General features: G+C 43.1%; 1 protein-coding gene across 1 annotated transcript in view; it reads left to right on the top strand.

Annotated features, from left to right (window-relative positions):
* LOC126546871 (cytochrome P450 4V2-like) overlaps positions 1 to 22,039 on the top strand; it is a 61,475-nt gene that overhangs the window by 10,868 nt on the left and 28,568 nt on the right. The window contains exon 2 of the mRNA XM_055062613.1: positions 14,146 to 14,231. Coding sequence (XP_054918588.1) covers positions 14,146 to 14,231 — 86 coding nt within the window. The remainder of the gene's footprint in view (positions 1 to 14,145; positions 14,232 to 22,039) is intronic.

Genomic DNA, 22,039 nt, shown 5'->3' with positions numbered 1-22,039 from the left:
CAGCTGGTCTGAGGTTCGCTACGTGGGTACCACCAGCATAGCTTTTGATTTTCCCGTTCGTTTGATATCCATGTCGGCATGGTTGTAAATTAACCATGGGCTTGCGAAAGTTACGTGATGCTACGTGACTAGTTTTCACGTGGTCTGAAATACGCGACGTGCGTACCGTCGCGCAGCTTCTTCGAAGCCCGTTGGTTTGATATGCATGTCAGTATAGTTGGAAATGACCCATGAGCCTGGCGATAGATACGTAAGGTCACGTGACACCCTTTCCCACGTTGTTTGACGTTCACTGCGTGTGTACCATCGCGTAGGTTTTGATTTTCCTGTTCTTTTGATATCCACGTGGGCACGGTTGGTAATTACCGACGGTCTGGCTAAATTTGCGTGATGTAACGTGACTCTTTCCCACGTGGTCTGAAGTACGCGAAGTGCGTACCATCACCGACCTTGTTCGAAGCCCGATCTTCTGATATCCATGTCAGTATGGTGGGAGTCATGCACGGGCTAGCGAAAGATACGTGAAGTGACGTGACACCCTTTCCCGCGTGGTTTGACGTTCACTGCGTGTACACGATCGCATAGCTTTTGATTTTCCCGCTCGTTTGATGTCGATGTCGGCATGGTTGGTAATTACCCAATGTCTGGCTAAAGTTACGTGATGTCACGTGACTATTCTCCACGTGGACTGAAGTATGCGAAGTGCGTACGATCGCAGACCTTTTTTCGAAGCGCGATCGTTTGATATCCATGCCAATATGGTTGGGAATCGTGCATGAGCTAGCGAAAGATACGTGAGATCAGGTGACACCGTTTCCCACGTGATTGACGTTAACTACGTGTACACCATCGCATAGCTTTTGATTTTCCCGTTCTTTTGATATCCATGTCGGCATGGTTGGTAATTACCCAATGTCTGGGTAAAGTTACGTGATGTCACGTGACTCTTTTCCACCTGGTCTGAAGTACGCGAAGTGCGTACCATCACAGACCTTGTTCGAAGCCCGATCGTTTGATACCCATGCCAGTATGGTTGGGGATCATGCATGGGCTAGCGAAAGGAACGTGTGGTCATGTGACACACTTTCAGACGTTATTTGACGTTAACTACGTGTACACCATCGTATAGCTTTGATTTCCCCGCTCGTTTGATATCCATGTCGGCATGGGTGGCAATTACCCAATGTCTGGCTAAAGTTAAGTGATGTCACGTGATTTTTTTTCACGCGGTATTACGTACGCGAAGTGCGTGCCATCGCAGACCTTGTTCGAAGCCCGATCGTTTTATATCCACGTCAGTATGATTTGGAATCACGCATGGGCCAGCGAAATATACGTGAGGTCACGGGACAGGGTCTCCCACGTGATTTGACGTTCGCTACCTGTCTACCATCGCATAGCTCTTGCGATTCCCGTTCCTTTGACACCGATTTCACTGCATTCGTGAATCACGCGTGGGCTTCCGAAAGTTACGCAATATCACCTGACATCCTTCACCACGTGGTCTAGCGCTCCCTTCGCGGGTACTATCACAGAGCTCCTTCGTAGCCGAATCGTTTGATATCCATGCCAATATGGATGAGAATGAGGAATATGCTGGCGAATGTTAGGTGAGATCCCGTAACACCGTCTTCAACATAATCTCATATACGTTACGGGGTTATAATCACAGAGAGTGTTCGAAGCTCATTCATTTGATATCCATGTCAACGGGCCTTGTAGAAAAATAAATGATGAGAGGTCACGTGGCGCTCTTTTCAGCCTGGTTTTATCAGTTTACGAATCAACCGGTTTGTTGCTGGATGCCCCTTTCTTTCAATGCATGTCAGCAAAGCCATCAAATAGCTACATTTTGCATGACCTGTTCACGGCAGTAATATAATGTCAGTAGCACTGCAATATTTCGATGATATATCGCGGGGGAAACGCATTAGTCCCATGACAATGCTCTTCAAGAAACCTCTTCAGTTATGTTTGGTCGGCGCAGAATTATAACATTTCGTCATTGTTTTGAACTACTATAACACCTCGCAAATGCATCTTTAATTTGGATTAAATTCACTGGCGTAAGGAACAAAATATGCAGCGCGTAGAATAAATTATTTGGTGCTGGGAATAAATTGACTGGCGCTTCGACTAAAATAGCTGACGCTTGGAATCATTTCAGGGGGAAAACCTGTAGTACTATTTTAGAGAGCACAGCAATTCGGATTGATAAATTTAAAGAACTAAAGGTAAGGAGGTTAACGAGACAGGATATCTGGCTCTCACGAGCGGTTGCAAAAATAACTACAAATCTAATATAAGAGAAAAGGAGTGGCAATTTGGGCACGAGTAGAGATGAACAAATACCAGGGTATCCGAATATACGGTTACTAAAATACCCGAATAACCAAACGAATAACCGATCACTCAGGTTATTTGGTTTTCAAATTCGAATAACCGGGGATCGAATAACTGGATAACCGGTTTTTCCGCAAGACCGGTTTGATTTTGCTGCACTAGTGTCCGCAACTTGTGTGGCCCGGCCGGGTATCAGTGTAAGGCGAAAATGAGCCCTCCAGGCTGCTAACGGCGGCGTCGACGAGAATGAATATTATGTTCTTGCTTTCGGCCCTTTCAGCTAGTTGTCCTAATAATTGTAATGGTTGTAAGGGCAATGTGAGCATTTTCTCGCGTTGTAGACCAATCGATGACTACCAGTCGCCAGTCGATCAGTTTGTTCCCCTTGTCCCGCCGCTTGAGCTCGAGTGCGGCCATCGTTGAGAATGGCGCCGGTCCACGCCAAAGGCTACGTTGCTCCGGCAGTTAAATACACGGCTGAGTACGTGCTTACAACACGTGTCCCACAAGCCAGCGCTTCATCTCCGTGTGCTGTGGTGGGGAACGCCTTTTAAACAAGCGCATCTAGCTTGCGGAGTTCAATGGGCTCACCATGCAGCGCTGGAACTCTTGCATAGCAAGGCACGCGCTGCAAGTGTCGCTGCAGTTACGTGAACTTAGCAAATTGAAAAAGTCTCCAATTCCGCGCCTCACAAGGCGTTACTGCTACGTCTCCTGTTCGCAAAAGGAATGCGTGTGGCACAAGACAAAATGCTTTACCCATACGAGGTCCACGTACCGAAAGCGTTATAGGATCGTTATATATACGCATGTTTCATAGTGTGCTGGCAGAACTAAATGCGACACAGAGTTTAAGTTTGCAGGAAATGAGTTCCCTGTTATTGGTACTATGTGGGAAAAGTTTGAAAATATGTGGTTCAATGACGGGCATTCGAAAAGTATTAATACAAGTGCTGCAACACTATACTACAAGAAAAAAAAAAAGCGGATTCGCTGAAATATTGAGCTGCCTTTGTCCCAAGGTCGTACAAGTCTGGTATTTTCTTTTTAGGAAGGGGATCTAAAATGCGTTTCTTTTGTATTTTCTTACAAAAGTGCATTCTCAACCCGGAAATGTTTGTTTGTGTTTCAAAACAGAGGCATTCAGGTACCTAAAACATTTCTTCAAGTCCGTAGAAGATCAAGACGTTACAGTTGCTTTCTTCGGGCCGTTCCCAGTTCTTCTTGGAGCGACGCCACAAGTGGCAGAGGTAATTGCTTGCTTTAATCAGTTCTTCGTACTGGTCATGTGTAACCTCTACTAATCAAGTGCGACGAGACTGACACAAAAGGCATGATGTGTTTCGTCACCAAGTGGAGAATGTCAATATTTGTGTCCACAAGGAACTCGTGCTCACCGAATTGAGGGGAGCGCGACCACAGCTGAATGTCAGTTCATTGCGAAAAAAAAAAAGAAAGAAGAGCTGTGCTTTACATCTGCTGAAATGGCATCCTCGTGCTGGTTTGTTTGCAAAAAATCTAATGACGCTCTCCTGAACTACTTAAAAAGCGTTCGTGCGAGGGCTTGCGCTCGGCTGGGTGGGCCTATCGAGAATACTATGAGCTCTCGCCAAAGTATCAAAAGCATCAAGCGCCAAAGCCTTTCTGACCGATCTTGTTTAGGTCACATTTTAGGTGCTTGTAGTTCAATCAAGGCTGTAAGAAGCAAATCACCCCCTCCCCCTCCCCTGCCTTGTTCGTCTCATATCTAGGAAAGGCGCAGCTTTAGCGCTCAAAACGTCACAATATGTTATTCCTACCTGATTCTTAAAGAGAGCATCTTTAAAGGGACACTAAATGCAAATACTAAGTCGACGTGGACTTTAAATACAATTCCAGAAACCACGCAACGCTTGTTTTGTGCCAAGAAAATACTTAGTTTACGAGGAAATTGCATCTGAAGGCTCCGAATACCTTTATCGCAATTCAAATCTCCCGCCACCCAACCGAAGGAGTGGTGACGTTGCATACACCATCACCACCCTTTGCTGCTATCGGTGAATAAAACTGTGCCCGACAGACGGCGGTACCGAGCCAAGACAGAGCGGCGGATTCGCCGCTGCAGTTGCTTTTCGGTGAAGTGGCGTAGACCGTTCGGGCATCCCGCGACATCGCATGGAAGTTGAATTCTCTGCTACTTGCAATTTGTGCTAGTTTGACGAGCCAGCAAAACCAGCGCAGCACGACGCGATAACTATTGAAACGAGAAAGCGTGGGCGGCGCGTAGTCGAGTGAAAACGAACCCTTTCGACCGTCCGCGTCGTAGTCAGGGTTATTTCAATTAGTTCTTTTTTCATAAAAGTGAAATAGAACTGAACAGACAGCGTTTATTTCGTCTTACAATACAAGGATGACAGTATTTAACTGAGGAGTGCTTTCGTCAACGGGCAAGTGCTTGAATGTACCGGGGGATTCTCTAATCATGTCCTGCATTTACCTCAATTTCTTGGTTATTAAGGCTCTGTTCGCGATAATATTGACGCCTTAAAGATTTTAGAGGAATAACATATCACTTAATATTGGCTTTCAGTGTCCCTTTGCGCTACGGTCCTGTCGGATTCCTTAAACAATCCTGCCCGCCACCTAAGCTCTTATGAGCTAACGTAGAGTATCAGCAACACGTACAAGTTCCACGTATATTTGGCTACACTTCGAGGAATGGAAGTTTCGAGACGATACCTAGTGACGGTTGTCATCTGTAGGTCGCAGCTATACCTACCAACTCTCGCAAACATTTCGTATAATTTAAGAATTCGGGCTCCATCTATACGATTTTAAGAATGTTGCGTCATGTTATACGTTCTTCTGTTTTACATCTTCTCCTTCAATACTCATTCTGATCCCGTTCTTTTCACTTCTTTCTGTTTGCGAAAAGAGGAAAGGCTGGGAGGTTAATTGGACGCTGTACATTTCGCCACCATATATAGGCATGGGAAAAAAAAATTATTGAAAGGGAGCGGAAGATAAATATTTCGACTTTGGATTAATCGCATGCTTTATAGACGAGGCTCAGTATGACTGCATTCTGTTGACTTCACGTAGTGCGGCAGTGTTCGTGTATGCAAGGTATACTACATGGTTACAAGTAACAAGGAAATTAATAAAATATCGTAATTAAAATAGAAATCGAGCGTTTACAAATCAAAGCAGGAGAGTACTACTAAATATCCTCTCAGAATCAACAGAGAGAGCTGTGCTAATAAAATATCGATTTGATGCACACAAGCAAGATCAAAGTTACTGAATGTCCACTCGATCGATAGACATCACTAATTCTGTCTTAAAAGATGATACATCAGTAAGGGTAACTATTTGTTCCGGCAAATGATTCCATACTTTTTGTTACAACACCAAATGGTAAGCTCTGATATTTCAATGTCGTTGCAAAAATTGGGTCTGCTTTCAGACTATGGTCGCTGCGTGACGAGGTGTGATGCGCCGGAAGAACATTCCTAGTTGCAATAACTGTATTGCTCTAATGCAGCGACTGAAAGAATCGCAAAAGAGATATCCTGCGTCGAGCGCAAAGATTAGAGCAGGGGCGCTATAACGTAAAACTGTTCCCAACTTTTCTATTCCAATTCTACAATCAGCCCACCGCGATTGGTCAAAAACTTTTTTGCACCACCCCACTTCACCTGTCTGTCACGCAACGTCACGAAAACCGCGATAGCTCCCCATCTGATATGACGTGTACACACGGATTATGCATAATTTGACCGATCAAAACAAAAATAGTTATTTCTGATTTTGACACCTTCTTGCCATTAGCCCTCGGCTATTGGTCAAAAGCTTTCGGGCTGCACCCACTTCACCTGCCTCTCACGCGACCTCACAAAACCGCAAAAATTTACCGCGTCAAAGTGACGCGTACGCGTTAAAGATGCATCAATATGCCGAACAATACTGAATTTTCTTCTGAATATCCGCAGGCTGCCCCGTTCCGAAAGGAATAAAAGATGGCTGCCGCCGATCGCTCAGGCGCTGGGTACTCGCACCTGCTGGACAACATGAGTTTCTTTGCGTTTAATAAAACTTCTTGCGTGGCCGTGTAGAGTTTTCGAGCACTTTCGGCACGTTTACGACCTCATTCTGCCAACTCTTCTTTGCTGAGGATCCGTTTTAGCGTCATTCTTAAGCTTCTGTTGCATGCCGCCGCGATTGTCGACGAGCCACTGTAAGCTAAGTAAGAGAAAGCGGACCAATCGCAGACGCCGGCACCACCTTCTTCATACGGTTATCGATATACAGTGCAGTGGCTCGGCCCCATCGAATCCCTCTCCACTTGAGCGTGCTCCTCGCCTCTTGTGAGCCAACTAGATAAGACAAGCCGCTCAGTGCAGGCAATGTTATTCCTTTTTCAAGCAAACAAAAGTGAGCTCCTATGAACGAGAGGAGCATTTGATTGGTTTGTTCAGAGAACCCTGCAGGTGACCGCCCGATGCTTGCGTCGGCAGTTATGCAAATTTCACGTCAGGAGATTGGAATAAAAACATATTTGAATAAAATTACGTTATACGGCCCTAGATTACGTCTTCGCTTCAACACCGATACGCTTGTACACGATGAATATTTAGATAAATTGAGCCTGGCTAGTTTGGTCTCCACAGATTCAAGCCGGCTTGAAAGGTCAACGCGATTCGAATGCCGTATTACCGAAGTGTATTCTAATGCTGGCCTAATGAGTGTTGTGCAGGAATGCAACTTCGTTTCAGAATCGGCCTCCGAGAAACAGCGCTTTATACGCCTTTTTTACTAAAAGACCATGCGGTGGTGACTGGCGTCGCAGTGACTTGAATCTCTACACATCCTTGCGCATTAGCAATAACAGGTGTTGATCTGCGTGTCACGCGCTGTCCGCCTGAGCGTGTTTGTAAAGTTTTATAGCAGACTTAGCGCAGGGATTAATTATTGCTTGCAGAATATTTTACGTATACGCATAAATACAAGTTCTTTTTATTAAACACCCGATTAATCAAATATGTACTGCCCCTAGAAAAGTGGTTATGGTTCCTCATTGTCTCAGCTAAAAAGAAAGATATCGCAACACAACATAAACTGCTATACGTTCAACGATTACTCAGAGCGCAAAATGTCGCTGGGAAAAAATTAAGCACACGTGTATATGTGATAAACACTGCAAATACTCAAAGCAGACAATGCTCCAACAAGGGAAACAAGATAAAAAAGATAGACACAATAAAATTTATGTTACTCCTTCCTAATAAAAAGAAAATATGCCGTTCCCACATACTGTGGAAATTGATTTAGGCGATGCTTTAATTGGTGCATGCGAAATTGCCGTTTCCACTTCTCACAGCGTGGGTTAGCAAAGTAGGTGCAACCTTGTTACCCTCGCCGCCATTCCCTCGCTTTCTCTCTCGCATTTAATGCTACACTCATCTCCTCTTTCTATACTTCGAATGTAATTTTTAAGCCCACTTTGCTTCTATTCTGGCAAGAGTATTCTTCCTGTAATCAAAATAACACTAAATATTTATGTTGTTACTTGAATGAAATACTATTTTGCTAACAAGCTGCATGTTCTTACCATGATAAAAATGCAGACTTACGTTGTTCTCCAAACTGTACATTGGCACGGAAAAAGCATCGTCCCTGCAAGAGGCGAATATTGTAGGCTTCCACAGTGATAATGCCAATGCGAAAAATATGGCAGCCTGCTGTAGCAAGTCATTGAAGGGAATGCATTATATATTTAAAAAAAATTGGAGGATCCCACGTCTATGTGGTAATCGGTGGTAAGCGAAGCTTTCTTTCATGTTTAGAGAAATGTCTTGAATTCACTTTTGCTTCTTGTGTTTAGTGTTTTGTTTAATATGATGGTTTTCTGAAAGTGTACGACCATGCGAACAAAATCTGTATGCCTCTGCTGCTGTCTTTGCCAGTATGGGGGCGAAGGATTCTTTGAAACCATCCTTGAATGGCTTTTCCCTTCGCCTCCCATCATATATATATATAAATATATATATATATATATATATATATATATATATATATATATGATAAACTAATAAAGAATCAATCAATCCTATATGTAGCGCAACTCTTTTCGCTCAATGCACGCTGTGGTCCCATTCCATGCCGTGTTCCCAAACAATGCCGCATACCCACTACGCTGGATTGGCCGAGAAGCAGGTGGTTTCGGGCATGTTTAGAATACAAACAAAACTAAATGTGTTTATCAGAACGTTAGTTAATGAAATGTAATTTAGAAATGAGAAAAATGTAAAGAATTTTAGATAAAATCATCATCATCAGCCTGGTTACGCCCACTGCAGGCCAAAAGCCTCTCCCATACTTCTCCAACTACCCCGGTCATGTACTAATTGTGGCCATGTTGTCCCTGCAAACTTCTTAATGTCATCCGCCCACCTAACTTTCTACCGTCCCCTGCTACGCTTCCCTTCCCTTGGAATCCAGTACGTAACCCTTAATGACCATCGGTTATCTTCCCTCCTCATTACATATCCTGCCCATGATCATTTCTTTTTCTTGATTTCAACTAAGATGTCATTAACCCGCGTTTGTTCCCTCACCCAATCTGCTTTTTTCTTATCCCTTAACGTTACACCCATCATTCTTCTTTCCATAGCTCGTTGCGTCGTCCTTAATTTAAGCAGAACCCTTTTCGTAATCCTCCAGCTTTCTGCCCCATACGTGAGTACTGGTAAGACACAGCTGTTATACACTTTTCTCTTGAGAGATAGTGGCAACCTGCTGTTCATGATCTGAGAATGCCTGCCAAACGCACCCCAGCCCATTCTTATCCTTCTGGTTATTTCAGTCTCATGATCCGGATCCGTGGTCACTACCTGCCCTAAGTAGATGTATTCCCTTACCACTTCCAGTGCCTCGCTACCTATCGTAAACTGCTGTTCTCTTGCGAGACTGTTAAACATTACTTTAGTTTTCTGCAGATTAATTTTCAGACCCACCCTTCTGCTTTGCCTCTCTAGGTCAGTGAGCATGCATTGCAATTTGTCTCCTGAGTTACTAAGCAAGGCAATATCATCAGCGAATCGCAAGTTGCTAAGGTATTCTCCATCAACTTTTATCCCCAATTCTTCCCACTCCAGGTCTCTGAATACCTCCTGTAAACACGCTGTGAATAGCATTGGAGAGATCGTATCTCCCTGTATGACGCCTTTCTTTATTGAGATTTTGTTGCTTTCTTTATGGAGGACTACGGTGGTTGTGGAGCCGCCATAGATATCTTTCAGTATTTTTGCATATGGCTCATCTACACCCTGATTCCGTAATATCTCTATGACTGCTGAGGTTTCGACTGAATCAAAAGCGTTTTCGTAATCAATGAAAGCTATATATAAGGGTTGGTTATATTCCGCAGATTTCTCTATCCCCTGATTGATAGTGTGAATATGGTCTATTGTTGAGTAGCCTTTACGGAATCCTGCCTGGTCCTTTGGTTGAGAGAAGTCTAAGGTGTTCCTGATTCTATTTGCGATTACCTTAGTAAATACTTTGTAGGCAACGGACAATAAGCTGATTGGTCTATAATTTTTCAAGTCTTTGGCGTCCCCTTTCTTATGGAATAGGATTATGTTAGCGTTCTTCCAAGGTTCCGGTATGCTCGAGGTCATAAGGCATTGTGTATATAGGATGACCATGCCTTTCTAGAACAATGTTCCCACCTTGCTTCAACAAATGTGCTGTTACCTGATCCTCCCCAGCGGCCTTCCCCCTTTGCATATCTCCCAAGGCGTTCTTTACTTCTTCAAGCATTACTTGTGGGATTTCAAATTCCTCTAGACTATTCTCTCTCACATTATCGTCGTGGGTGCTACTGGTACTGTATAAATCTCTATAGAACTCCTCAGCAACTTGAACTACCTCATCCATATTAGTAACGATATTGCCGGCTTTGTCTCTTAACGCGTACATCTGATTCTTGCCTATTCCTAGTTTCTTCTTTACTGCTTTTAGGCTTATTCCGTTCCTGAGAGCATTTTCAATTCTATCCATATTATACTTCCTTATGTCAGCTGTCTTACGCTTATTGATTAAGTTGGGAAGTTCTGCCAGTTCTATTCTAGCTGTAGGGTTAGAGGCTTTCATACATTCGCGTTTCTTGATCATATCTTTCGTCTCTTGCGATAGCTTACTGGTATCCTGTCTAACGGAGTTACCACCGACTTATATTGCACACTCCTTAATGATGCCCATAAGATTGTCGTTCATATGTTCAACACTAAGGTCCTCTTCCTGAGTTAAAGCCGAATACCTGTTCTGCAGCTTGATCTGGAATTCCTCTATTTTCTCTCTTACCGCTAACTCATTGATCGACTTCTTATGTACCAGTTGCTTCCGTTCCCTCCTCAGGTCTAGGCTAATTCGAGTTCTTACCACCCTATGGTCACTGCAGCGCACCTGGCCGAGCACGTCCACATCTTGTATGATGCCAAGGTTAGCGCAGAGTATGAAGTCGATTTCATTTCTAGTCTCGCCATTTGGGCTCCTCCACGTCCACTTTCGGCTATCCCGCTTGCGGAAGAAAGTATTCATTATCCGCATATTATTCTGTTCTGCAAAGTCTACTAATAACTCTCCCCTGCTATTCCTAGAACCTATGCCATATTCCCCCACTGATTTGTCTCCAGCCTGCTTCTTGCCTACCTTGGCATTGAAGTCGCCCATCAGTATAGTGTATTTTGTTTTCACTCTACCCATCGCCGATTCCACGTCTTCATAGAAGCTTTCGACTTCCTGGTCATCATGACTGGATGTAGGGGCGTAGACATGTACAACCTTCAATTTGTACCTCTTATTAAGTTTCACCACAAGACCTGCCACCCTCTCGTTAATGCTATAGAATTCCTGTATGTTACTAGCTATATCCTTATTAATCAGGAATCCGACTCCTAGTTCTCGTCTCTCCTCTAAGCCTCGGTAGCACAGTACGTGCCCGCTTTTAGCACTGCATATGCTTCTTTTGTCCTCCTAACCTCACTGAGCCCTATTATATCCGATTTACTACCCTCTAATTCCTCCAATAACACTGCTAGATTCGCCTCAATAGATAACGTTCTAACGTTAAACGTTGCCAGGTTCAGATTCCAATGGCGGCCTGTCCGGAGCCATGGATTCTTAGCACCCTATGCTGCGTCACAGATCTGACCGCCGCCGTGGTCAGTTGCTTCGCGGCTGCTGGGGACTGAGGACCGGGGTTTGATTGTTGTATTCATATAGGAGGTTGTGGCCAAGTACTGCACCAGAGTGGCCAATCCTGCTCTGGTGAGAGAGTGTGTCACCGGTTCTGGTCACCGGAATCAGGCCGCACTCCAGGCCTGTTTATGCAAGTTTCTCAACACACGTTTTTTTTTTTTTCGGTGGAAAATTGCGCGGCACCGGGATTCGAACCACGCTCCTCTTGCATGCGAGGCGGATACGCTACCGCCACCGCAGGAGTTGTACGCCTTATTTAACCTACAATGGTGCCTTGGTGCGTTCTTTGATCAGTCAAGGTGGACCAGTCAAGGTCGATCTATATATAATCTGAGCTCGGTTAAACCGCACAGATGGCACTCAACGGGAGAAACCTGGTATTTATGACCTGCACATGTGTGGGCATACATAATAAAGGAGTTTTTTTTTTTGAAGAGGGTCCCCGTATAGTGATAAACTAAAGGAAAAGAAATATTAAAAAGGGGGGAAGAAAAAAAAGAAGAAAAACAAAAAAAAAGGATGAGAACAGGGGATTTGAACTCGTGACCCTTGGAGGTTGCCCGGAGAGATAGCTCCGTCGGTTGGTCTGTCAGGCCCGAGGTTACATTGAAGCGCCATAGCTCCTGTCCAGAGCCTCATACTTACGTGGAAAGAGACTGATGATGTCTGCGATGGTCGATGGTCGAGTCCGAGTGGTTGGAAGGCATACTTTCTTGGAAAAAATGGCCGCCCGTCGATGAGAGGGAACTCGAGCGGCTCTAGACTCTAGGAAAAGGTTAAGCAGGTGCGAACGCGGCACGCTTAGCTTGGGAAGCCAGCCGGAGTAACTATCTCAAGGACTGCTGCTCACGAGAGCGAAATACCTTTATGTAATTACAATAACCCTAATAAGACTACTTTCGAAAAGTGAACGGCCCAGAGGGCTGTACTACGAGTGCTATGACTGATAATTATATATATATATATATATATATATATATCGTAGATAAGATAATTTAACATAAAGAAGTGCAATAATAGAAATAACTGGTACTTTTAGAAATTCTAATGAAACTATAAACTGCGAGAAAAGCCTCCCTGTGGTTAGATCCCAGTGAAATCGCCCCAAAAGAAAGAATTGTTGGCGAGGTTAGCGATAGCCAAAGTTTCCAACTAAAATTGCTAAAAGTTCTTTTTTTGTCTTAAAATGGCTGGCACGGGAGAAAAAAAATGCTCAATAGATTCAGGTGCATTGCAAACGGAAGATAGAGAGGAGACATTGCGAGCGGAGTAAAAATTTAGAGGCGGTATATGACATCAAATTGCTTTGAAGGACAACAATCATTATTGCATGGGAAAGAAAGATCGTGGAATTCTAAAGATGATGTTAGAACTGATTTTGCGGAATTTTGCGATATAGAGAAACTTCTGTACCTAGCCGCGGTGACATAGGCTGATGTCGGCAAAACAGATATGACAGGGCCATTGAGGGATCTTCGTGTGACTGAATCAGCCACTTCATTCAACTGCAACCCACGATGTCCCGGTACTAAACGCAAATATAGTTGCCGTATGTACGGAGGCACCATCGAACGAAATGTTCGCACAATTCTTGAATATGAAGGTGCAGTAAGTGTGGTGCATACAGAAAGCGAGTCGGCCAGAATAATAGCTAATGGGTAATTTTGGGGAAGCTTTTGTAATGCTAATACAATCGCTAATAATTATACCAGAAATATGGGTGTGAAATCAGGAAGGTGTACAGAGTAACACTATTGAAAAGATTCCGAGAAGAACCCCACTCCTGCTTTCTCGTTGCATATAGAAGCGTCAGTAGTTATTATGTTGTCAGTCGTTAGCTGTTGCAGATGGTCTTGTAATGTATTACTAGCCTGCTAGCCAATAGTTTAGCGTGATACGGTATTTTGTACTGGAGCATAATTTTGAGGTCTGGTAAGGCATCAATCGAATGGCAAACTTGACGTATGGACACATTCAATTGCTGTAAGTGTGCTTGCACAAATTTTGTCTGACGGCTGTGTAATCTCGACCACGATATGTAAAAAAACTCAGAAGGTTCAGTGCTAAATACATATTGCCTACGTTTCCTTGAAAAATAATAAATTTTTAAAAATGGCTGAACCGAAAGCATGCGCAATCTGCAATATATAGGGTGGGTATATGACCTTCCTGATATAAAACAGTGTTGACAGCGAATCTAGGTAGCCCGAGGCATAAGCGTACAGCTTCTCTTTCTAAAAGTCGTATTATGTTCACGTAACTTTTTTCTTCAGACTGCTGCTTCTGTTGCCGACTTCTTCACTTTTTTCTGATTGTCTATTCAGGCACCTACTCATTGGCACATACGCATTCTGGGAGATTGACCAAAAATGTGTTGAGGCAACAACAATAACAACAATGTTCACATACCCAGTTGCACATACCCGGTGCCCCAGGTTGTAAGATCGGCAAGAAATCAGCAACCAGCAGTCAACAGAAAGCAGCCAGCACAATCAAAGCGCGGAGAAAAGGCAAAGAAAGCTTCGCTTAAAAGAACTGTGCTTTTCGTCATATACGCAGGCCATCTTGGGCGACATAAAGAACACGACCAGGGCCTTCTTTTACGATATGCTGAAGCCATGGATGGGTGAAGGCATCGTCACATTGTAAGCAATTTTTGACTCAAAATGTGCATGCGCTTTTTCTTCTCCACAGGGAGCTTCCTGTTACTGCGTCAAAGCGCTCGGCATTTCTTGTGCAGTATTTGCGAAACAAAATAATATCGGCTTCACACTCCCGGCTGTATCAGAACACTAGAGGCAGTGGCGATATTAGCCAGTCTTAATAAGCATCTAATAACTTATTGCCACGTGGAGCTGAAATACTTTAGTTACGAAAAGTGCTAAGCGAATAAATAAGTTCATCTATAAGAAAGTCTTTAAAGGCAGTGAAAAATGTCTCTCTTTTATAAAGGTACGGTCAAGGTACAAGTTGCTACTCTTAATGAAAGAGCGCCGACATGGCATGCTTAACCCGCACGCGGCGACTCCCAGTGCCGGTCATATTGAGAAAAATAAATGATCACGTGTTCCACAGCAGCACACTGGTGATCGCAGCCACTGCACGCGCAGGATGCAGTTTTCTTCATACGCTTAAAAACATCAGTTGCGTAGGCCGCATCTAGGATTATGCAATGAAATGTGTCGGCCGTGCGGTCAATCTTTCTTGTTCTAAATGCGAGGCGCAGAAACCGGTGAACTACACTTTCCGCCTGCTTTTTTGCGCATTATTTTTCTTTTTTAGTTCGTACATATTTTGAATAGTCGCCTGAGACGGTGCTGTTCCGCCTTTCAGGTGGATTTTTGGAAGATGCATTCGTCTGCAAGGGAAAAAGAAAAATCCCGGTAGATAATTAAGGAGCTTCACTTAATACCATTTTAATTCTTTACTTTAGTGCAGAGATATCAATTGTGAAATTGAAGGCGAGCAATTGCGAAGTCATCTCTGCTAAACTAGAATCGTAAAACTAGCAGCATATTCGAAATGTGTGTCCTGAAACTGTTCTACGAAGTACACTGGCGTTGCACTTAACATTTTCCCTAAAGTGTTTCACTAATAGTTAAGGACGATCTTAACTGGAACGCCAATACATCTGACGCTAATACATCTCTAAGCAGAATTTTGGGACATATGTTTCAGTTCCGCTATTCCAGCATGTGTCCTAAAGAAAGTAACTAAAATTAGCCAATACTAATTATTAGCTAGAGGATATTCAGATTTGTCGGTCAAGTAATGTCCACCTGTTCAGGTAGGCGCGTGAAAAAGTCGAATGAAGCCCATAGCGCAGTTCGACTTTTGAATCTCTTCAAACTCAGCAACAGCAATAAAATAAATATAAAACCTTTGTATATCAGTTGTGTTTCCCTATGCTGATCAAGCCATATATGGCCAAGCGCAGTCATTTTGGCAAACTGGACGGAAGATGTTTAGTATGTGATACGGTGAATTCAGTTGGTTCAAGAGAGAGAAAGGAGATAGGAGAGCGACAGGATTGCGAGAGGAGTAAACCGGAAGGGACTTACTCCGTTTGGTGCTCCGAAAGCGGCTGGTCGTAGAGACGTGCCCGTACAGCCGCATGGCGACCGCCTCTGTGTGCTGTAGCGAGGGCAACGGTAGGGAACGCCTTTACTAAATGTTTAATGTGCAAAGATTATGAGCAGCAGCGGCTTTTCTGTCTGCCTTCTCACTTCATGAGTACGTAAATGTGATAGAAATTCACTGAATATTCCCACTTGATAGTGCGCCAAAGAAACAATAAACAGTATCTGTTTTTCTACATTCTGCGATTTGCATTTACTGTTTCGTCAACAACTTCACGGTTCGTGGGCATTTTGATTATGGCGGCGCTGGGGTGATTATGACATCTGGGATGCGTTCGCGTTCATTCTTTCATATAATTCGGTTCGCGTGCCATGATTGGTGTTGTTCTGCAACCACTTGTCGTGTCTAATGTTTTGTGGTGTCTTACATTTACTTCTCGTCGCTATTACACAATATTTCAGCCTGTAGGTTTGTGCATGCGTGAAATACTCGAACCATTTACGCAGTGCGCATTGGTAGGATCGTGTTAATGCTTATTCTCTCTTAGCTTTACTGTTCTTTTTCGATTGGCATTGCGCTTCTTTGTTCTCATTTGCTCTTTGTACAATAATATTTCCCCACTAAACGTACGTGTATTACTCACCATGGTACTATTATCGGTTATTCGGTAGCCTACTTTTCCACCCATCTTTCAATACAGAAACAACAAACCCTGCTGTAGATGTGCCCGTTGCGTACTGAGGCACTTCGTTCTTGCCCTTACTTTGTGCGCCACAAAAAGTGACCTTGAATATTTGTCCTGAACTTTTATGTAAACCCACGGGAACAGAGAAATCGTCTTGCTCGGCCTCTGATAATGCAGTCTTGGCGAGAATTGTCGTATATAAAAACAAGAAATCGTAATGAAGCAATTGTAAGGGACGAGATATTGGAGACCATCAAATGTTTGATAAAATTCGCTGAAAAGAAAACATATATATTGAGAAAACTGAAACATAAAGATTACAACTGCGTAACTTAACAATAAAAAAATGGACAAAAATTCTATACACTGTGCTTATTGGTATATCTAAAGCGGATAAAGTTTATTATCGCACACAGCTTGAAATGCACAGCCTAATTGTAAAGCAAGATTTCGGCAATAATGCTTGTAAACAATGTGGCGGTTTCACTTAAAATGTAAGCCAACGCATCACATATGTTCCCATCAGACGTTCAAACAAATATCATTTGCAGAGTTGTGATATATATATTTTTTGGTTGAGAGTTACGAACTTGTGTTGCTTTAATGTTTTTCTTTAAATTAACAAATTTCTGACCATATTTATGAAAAATTGAGGTCATAGATCAAAATCCTGCTTCCTGAATTCGGCAGAAATTTTCCATAGTAGAAAATAAGTTCTGCGCAAGTCCGCAAGGTGGAGGACACTCCACAAAAAAGAAATGACATCCACACGACTGCAGCATGAAGCAACAAAGCATAAAGTACACGCGTTTGTCACAAAGAAAGCTTCGCAGTTGAAGAAAAAATGTGTCCTAGTCCAGGGATCGGACTCGGGATTAACGCGTCTTTCTGGGTCTGCCGCTCTACTATCGGAGCTAACCAGGAGGCTATCAGATCACCGAGCGAAGCCGAAGTAAGCGACAACTCCGAGCAAAGGGACACAGAATGTGGCGAACAAGTTCTGCTGAAACCCGCAAGGTTGAGGAACGTTCGCAAGAGAAAAAATGATTTCAGAATTTCTTATTCTCTCTCATATGCAACAACGGTCATTCAAATCTGTTTAGCGGTTGTCATGTGAGAGTATTTGTGCGTTTCAGATGCATTTTAATAGAAAAATTACAGCTGGCCTCTAGCTAAAGCTTCTTCCTAAAGGAGCCCATGGTGGTCTAAATTGCTACAGAGCCATACGCTATGCGGTTTGCGTCTAGTCTATAGTTGTGGCTTTGCGAGGCAATGTATCATGGATCATTAATAATAATAATAAAAAAAAAACTGCGGACGCGTGTGTTGCGCACACGTGGAACTTCCAAAGCGCAGACTTACGGCAGTATTCTGCTTGCAAACAGCTGCTGAGCTCGGCAGGAACGCATCCTCCCCCACCTCCCCGCCCCCACTTCCACCTCCGGGCCCCGTAAAGGGTGATCTCTGTGTAGCATCTAATAATTACTGCGGGGACAATTCCACATATTGTGTTGAAATATCAAATTATGCATCAAAATGAGGTTAAAAATGTGGTCAATCTCCATGAAGCTTACGGTTTCAAAGACAGTAATGACCGGGTAAACATTAGCGCAGTAAGCATGAGCAAGAGCTGTTTGGAAGATTGGTGGCGCACAGGTATACAGAAGAACCAGAGTGATATCGAATAAAGAATCGGTATATAGTCTCTGACTGATGTAACCATAGATTTATTACGCATCAAGGAGTTAAAATCAAAGCATATATGTAACGATAGCGAATTGGTTTATGAACTTAAATAACTGGACTGATGGTGGCACATACTACCGCTGTTTCGAAGGGGAATATAATAATAATAATAATAATAATAATAATAATAATAATAATAATAATAATAATAATAATAATAATAATAATAATAATAATAATAATAATAGCTATTTTATTGGCACCTTGAGTTTGTACATCGAAATGTCGGGTCTATCAAAGCCAGAGAGACGCTTGCGCGAAATAACCCCGCCACATCGACAACGGAAAAAGTTGTAAGAGACATTGAACAGGATTCAAGTCTCTCGTCGGTACCTAGTAAACAAAATAAAAAAAGGAAACTACGCAATAATATTCACAGAGAAATGAGTTAACAGTCGACATACAAATAGATAGCATTACTCGAGTCAAAGATTATTCAACATATTCCGTAGGGTGCGCTTCGAGGTCACAGTGAGTGAGCCCGTAGCTGAGCGGCGAGGTTGGACTTCTTGAGCGCCTCCTCCCACTCTTTTTCCGTGGGGAGATGATCGTGGTTTCGTAACGAGGGACACCACCAGAGCATGTGTTCTAAAGTGCAGAAGGGACCTCCGCAATCCGGCACAATCGGGCTCGAACGAGTCCGCGTACCTGCTGACCCTGGCTAGGCTGGGATAAGACCCGGTCTGCAGCACGCGAAGGGCGGAAGACTGAGGCCTGGAGAGCTTGGCGTGGGGCGGGGGATGACCCTCCTGCCGAGCTTATAGTGCTTCGTAATCCCGTTGAACGTATGGAGAGGGTCCTTGTGGAGCCCCGCGTCCGCGCCCGCGAGCGGCGTTTCTCGGCGCGGTGAGTGAGTTCGCGCGCACGGGCGTAGGCCAGCTCGTTGGCGTTGGGAACGACGGGGGAGAGCCGAGGCGCCATGTGGGCCGGGAACCAAGTGATATTGAACAGCCAAGCGACTGAACGCAGTTTTGAACAAATAAGTGATAAGTGATGTTGCCAAGGTAAGTTACCATCGAAAGATATTCAAGGTATTTAACACAACCCACGTATAGAATTGGCGTACATTCACAAGAAACACAGTATGTCTTACATAAGTAGAGAGACATGTTAATTACAGTAGTCCTGAGTGAAGAGCGAAAACAAAGAAGTCGTGTTTTTTGGGCATTGACAACAATTCTATTGTTAGTGAACCAAAGCATCGCATTGTAAACGTCACTGAAACATTTAAGCGGACATTTTGTAAGAAAGATTTTTTGCCAGTAACACAGCGTGGTCCGCATAATGGAACACGGCACATTTAGAAATTTGCCAAAAGAAAGTCATTAACGAAGATGTTCAACAACAATGGCGATAAAATTGACCCCTCAGGAACACCAGCATTCAGCAATTACTTAGAACAGAAAACGCCCTTATCACCAATAGCGACCACTTGAAATCGGTTGCTGAAGTAATGTTTGAGAACACTAAAACTTCTGACTTTTCAGAAAAGATCGCGGTTAGCTTTGGTAAAGTTATCATTAAAGTGGATATTTGGAAGTGATACACCTTCATGTAGTTGCTTCAGCTTTTCCTGCGCTTCACACCATTTTTCCTTTTAAATTACAGATGTAAAGCGCCCCAGTGCCACAGATGTACCACCGATTTTGACTTTCAAGCGATGTACGGCCGCAATGTCGTCAGATAAAAACCCAGACAGTTCCAATTTTGTTGCCATTTGCATGATTGTTTGTGTTAAGCTTGCATTACTTTTCTCTGGCAAACCATGAACGTCAAGATTCTTTCGTCTGCTGGACTGCTCCATTTCATTTTGGTTTTCTTCGAGGATAATAATAATAATAATAACAATAATTTATTACCAAATCTGCGAGTATAAGTACAGAAATCGGGTTCGCCTAAGCCATCACAGAGGCTTGTCACGCGAAACCCGGCAGTCAATAACAAGACTCAGCCAGAAACTGGCTTTTCTTTCTTGTGCAAGAAATAAAAACAAAAAGACATTGAAAACTAAGGTAGTGAGTGATAAAGTACAAGGCAAAAGAAAGAGAATCACGAAAAAACAACAACAAAGAAAACAGAAAAGCGAAGAAACGACCACAGAGCGCAGACATGTTTCAACAATGACAGGAAAAATAAAAATATGACGCCTATAATCATTCTGTGTACAATGCCCTTGAAGTTTTGCGAATGTCGCGTACAGACTTACAGGAAGAAATTTCAGAAGGAAGGGCATTGAATATATCTGGAACATAAAAAGCTCGAGTATATCTGCCAAATCTGGTACGTGTGCGAGGAACTGAAAAAGCAGGTGCACGCCGTAAAGGACGGCAAGGCACAGTGTGGATTTTAAAGGTATCCGTCCAGAAGTGTTTCAGTACCACTGTTTGAACAAACAGTGAGCGCATGTTCGGCATTTTCAGCATCTGAAAAAGGTTCATCCCTTGTGGTCTGTATACGTCATGAGTAACACTTTTTAACATACACTTTAGCAACCTATTTACACGGTGATGCCAGGTACTAGAACAATGTACAAATGTTGTAATACCATATCTGAGCACACTGTAGGCTAACGAGTTGACCAATAGTTTCCTAACAGACAAGGGTAAAAACACTTTGATGCGGTACAGTAAACAGACAATTTTACGAGGTTTGGCACATATGTAAGATAAGTGAGTAGAAAAAAGAAGACTAGAATCAAACCATATGCCTAAATACTTCACAGAGTCCGAAAATTTTATTGGAGGGCAGGAACAATTATTACATCGAGAGCTGTGCAGATAAAGTGAGGAAGAAAGTGAAACACGCATGAGTGGGCTATGGAAGCAAACCAACTCTGATTTAGAATGATTGATGTCAATTACATTTGCACCAAGATAATTCATTAATTTCCCGACGTCATTTTGAAGGATTGAGAATGCGTCTGGAAAATTCACATGTGTGGCTAAAATTATTAAATAACTTGCATATTAAAATAACTTGCAGACAGATAGCACGTTGCACATGTCCTTAACGTATATATTAAAAAGCAAGGGAGACAGTATGGAACCTTGTGGCACACCGGCCTTCAGAAAAACACGGGAACTGCAAATGTCTGAAATGGAAACAATCTGGGAGCGATCTGTAAGGAAATTGCGTAGCAATCGGAAGAAATGTCCTCGAAAACCTAAATTGTAGCGTTTCTCTAGCATAATCGAATGGCATACCGTGTCAAAGGCTTTTGCCACATCTGAAAAAAGTGCGCAACATACAAGATTTTTTTCAAGTGAAGAAAATAAATGGTCACTCAATTCTTCTAATAAAGCCTGAGTGCCCCTTTTTTCAATAAAACCGTATTGACAGTCGGGGAACCCCCCCCCCCCCCCCCCCCCGCTTTGTTAATAAAGCTGTTCATTACTAAGAAGACATGTTTTTCTAGAACTTTTGCTATACTAGGCAGGACAGAAATGGGGCGATAATTATGCACACACTTAGCATCACCACCTTTTAGAAGTGGTCGAACTACGGCCGTTTTTAACCGCGTAGGAATACTTCCGCTTGTAATTATCCCATTTAGGATTTCTAGCAAGACATCTTTCAGAACGCCGAAGTTCCTGTATAGATCAAACATGCGAATTTTATCGATACCTGGTGATTGATGTCTGCCAAAGCTGCCCAATAACGAGCAAAGCTCTTCTTCCGTCATAGTGGGTAGGAAAGCGGATTCAATTACAGGAGTAGCAGTGCAACCAGTGTAGCACGATTGCTTAGACACCCCAGAAAACTGAGAGAAAAATTGGTTAAATTTGTCAAAGACTGCTGATAAATCTGAATCAAAATGATTCTGAATATCTTTAGCCGAATTTGAAGGTAGTCCTCTCACCTCGTTTATCAGAGACCACATTTTCTTAGGATTTCTACGAGATTCATAAAAGCGGTTTCTGTTGTACGAACGCTTGGCTGCAC

This window comes from Dermacentor andersoni, chromosome 1 (genome assembly GCF_023375885.2).
Source record: "Dermacentor andersoni chromosome 1, qqDerAnde1_hic_scaffold, whole genome shotgun sequence".
Classification (NCBI taxonomy): domain Eukaryota; kingdom Metazoa; phylum Arthropoda; class Arachnida; order Ixodida; family Ixodidae; genus Dermacentor; species Dermacentor andersoni.
Note: the sequence above shows the minus strand (reverse complement) of the source record. Positions and strands in the feature narration are given on the sequence as shown.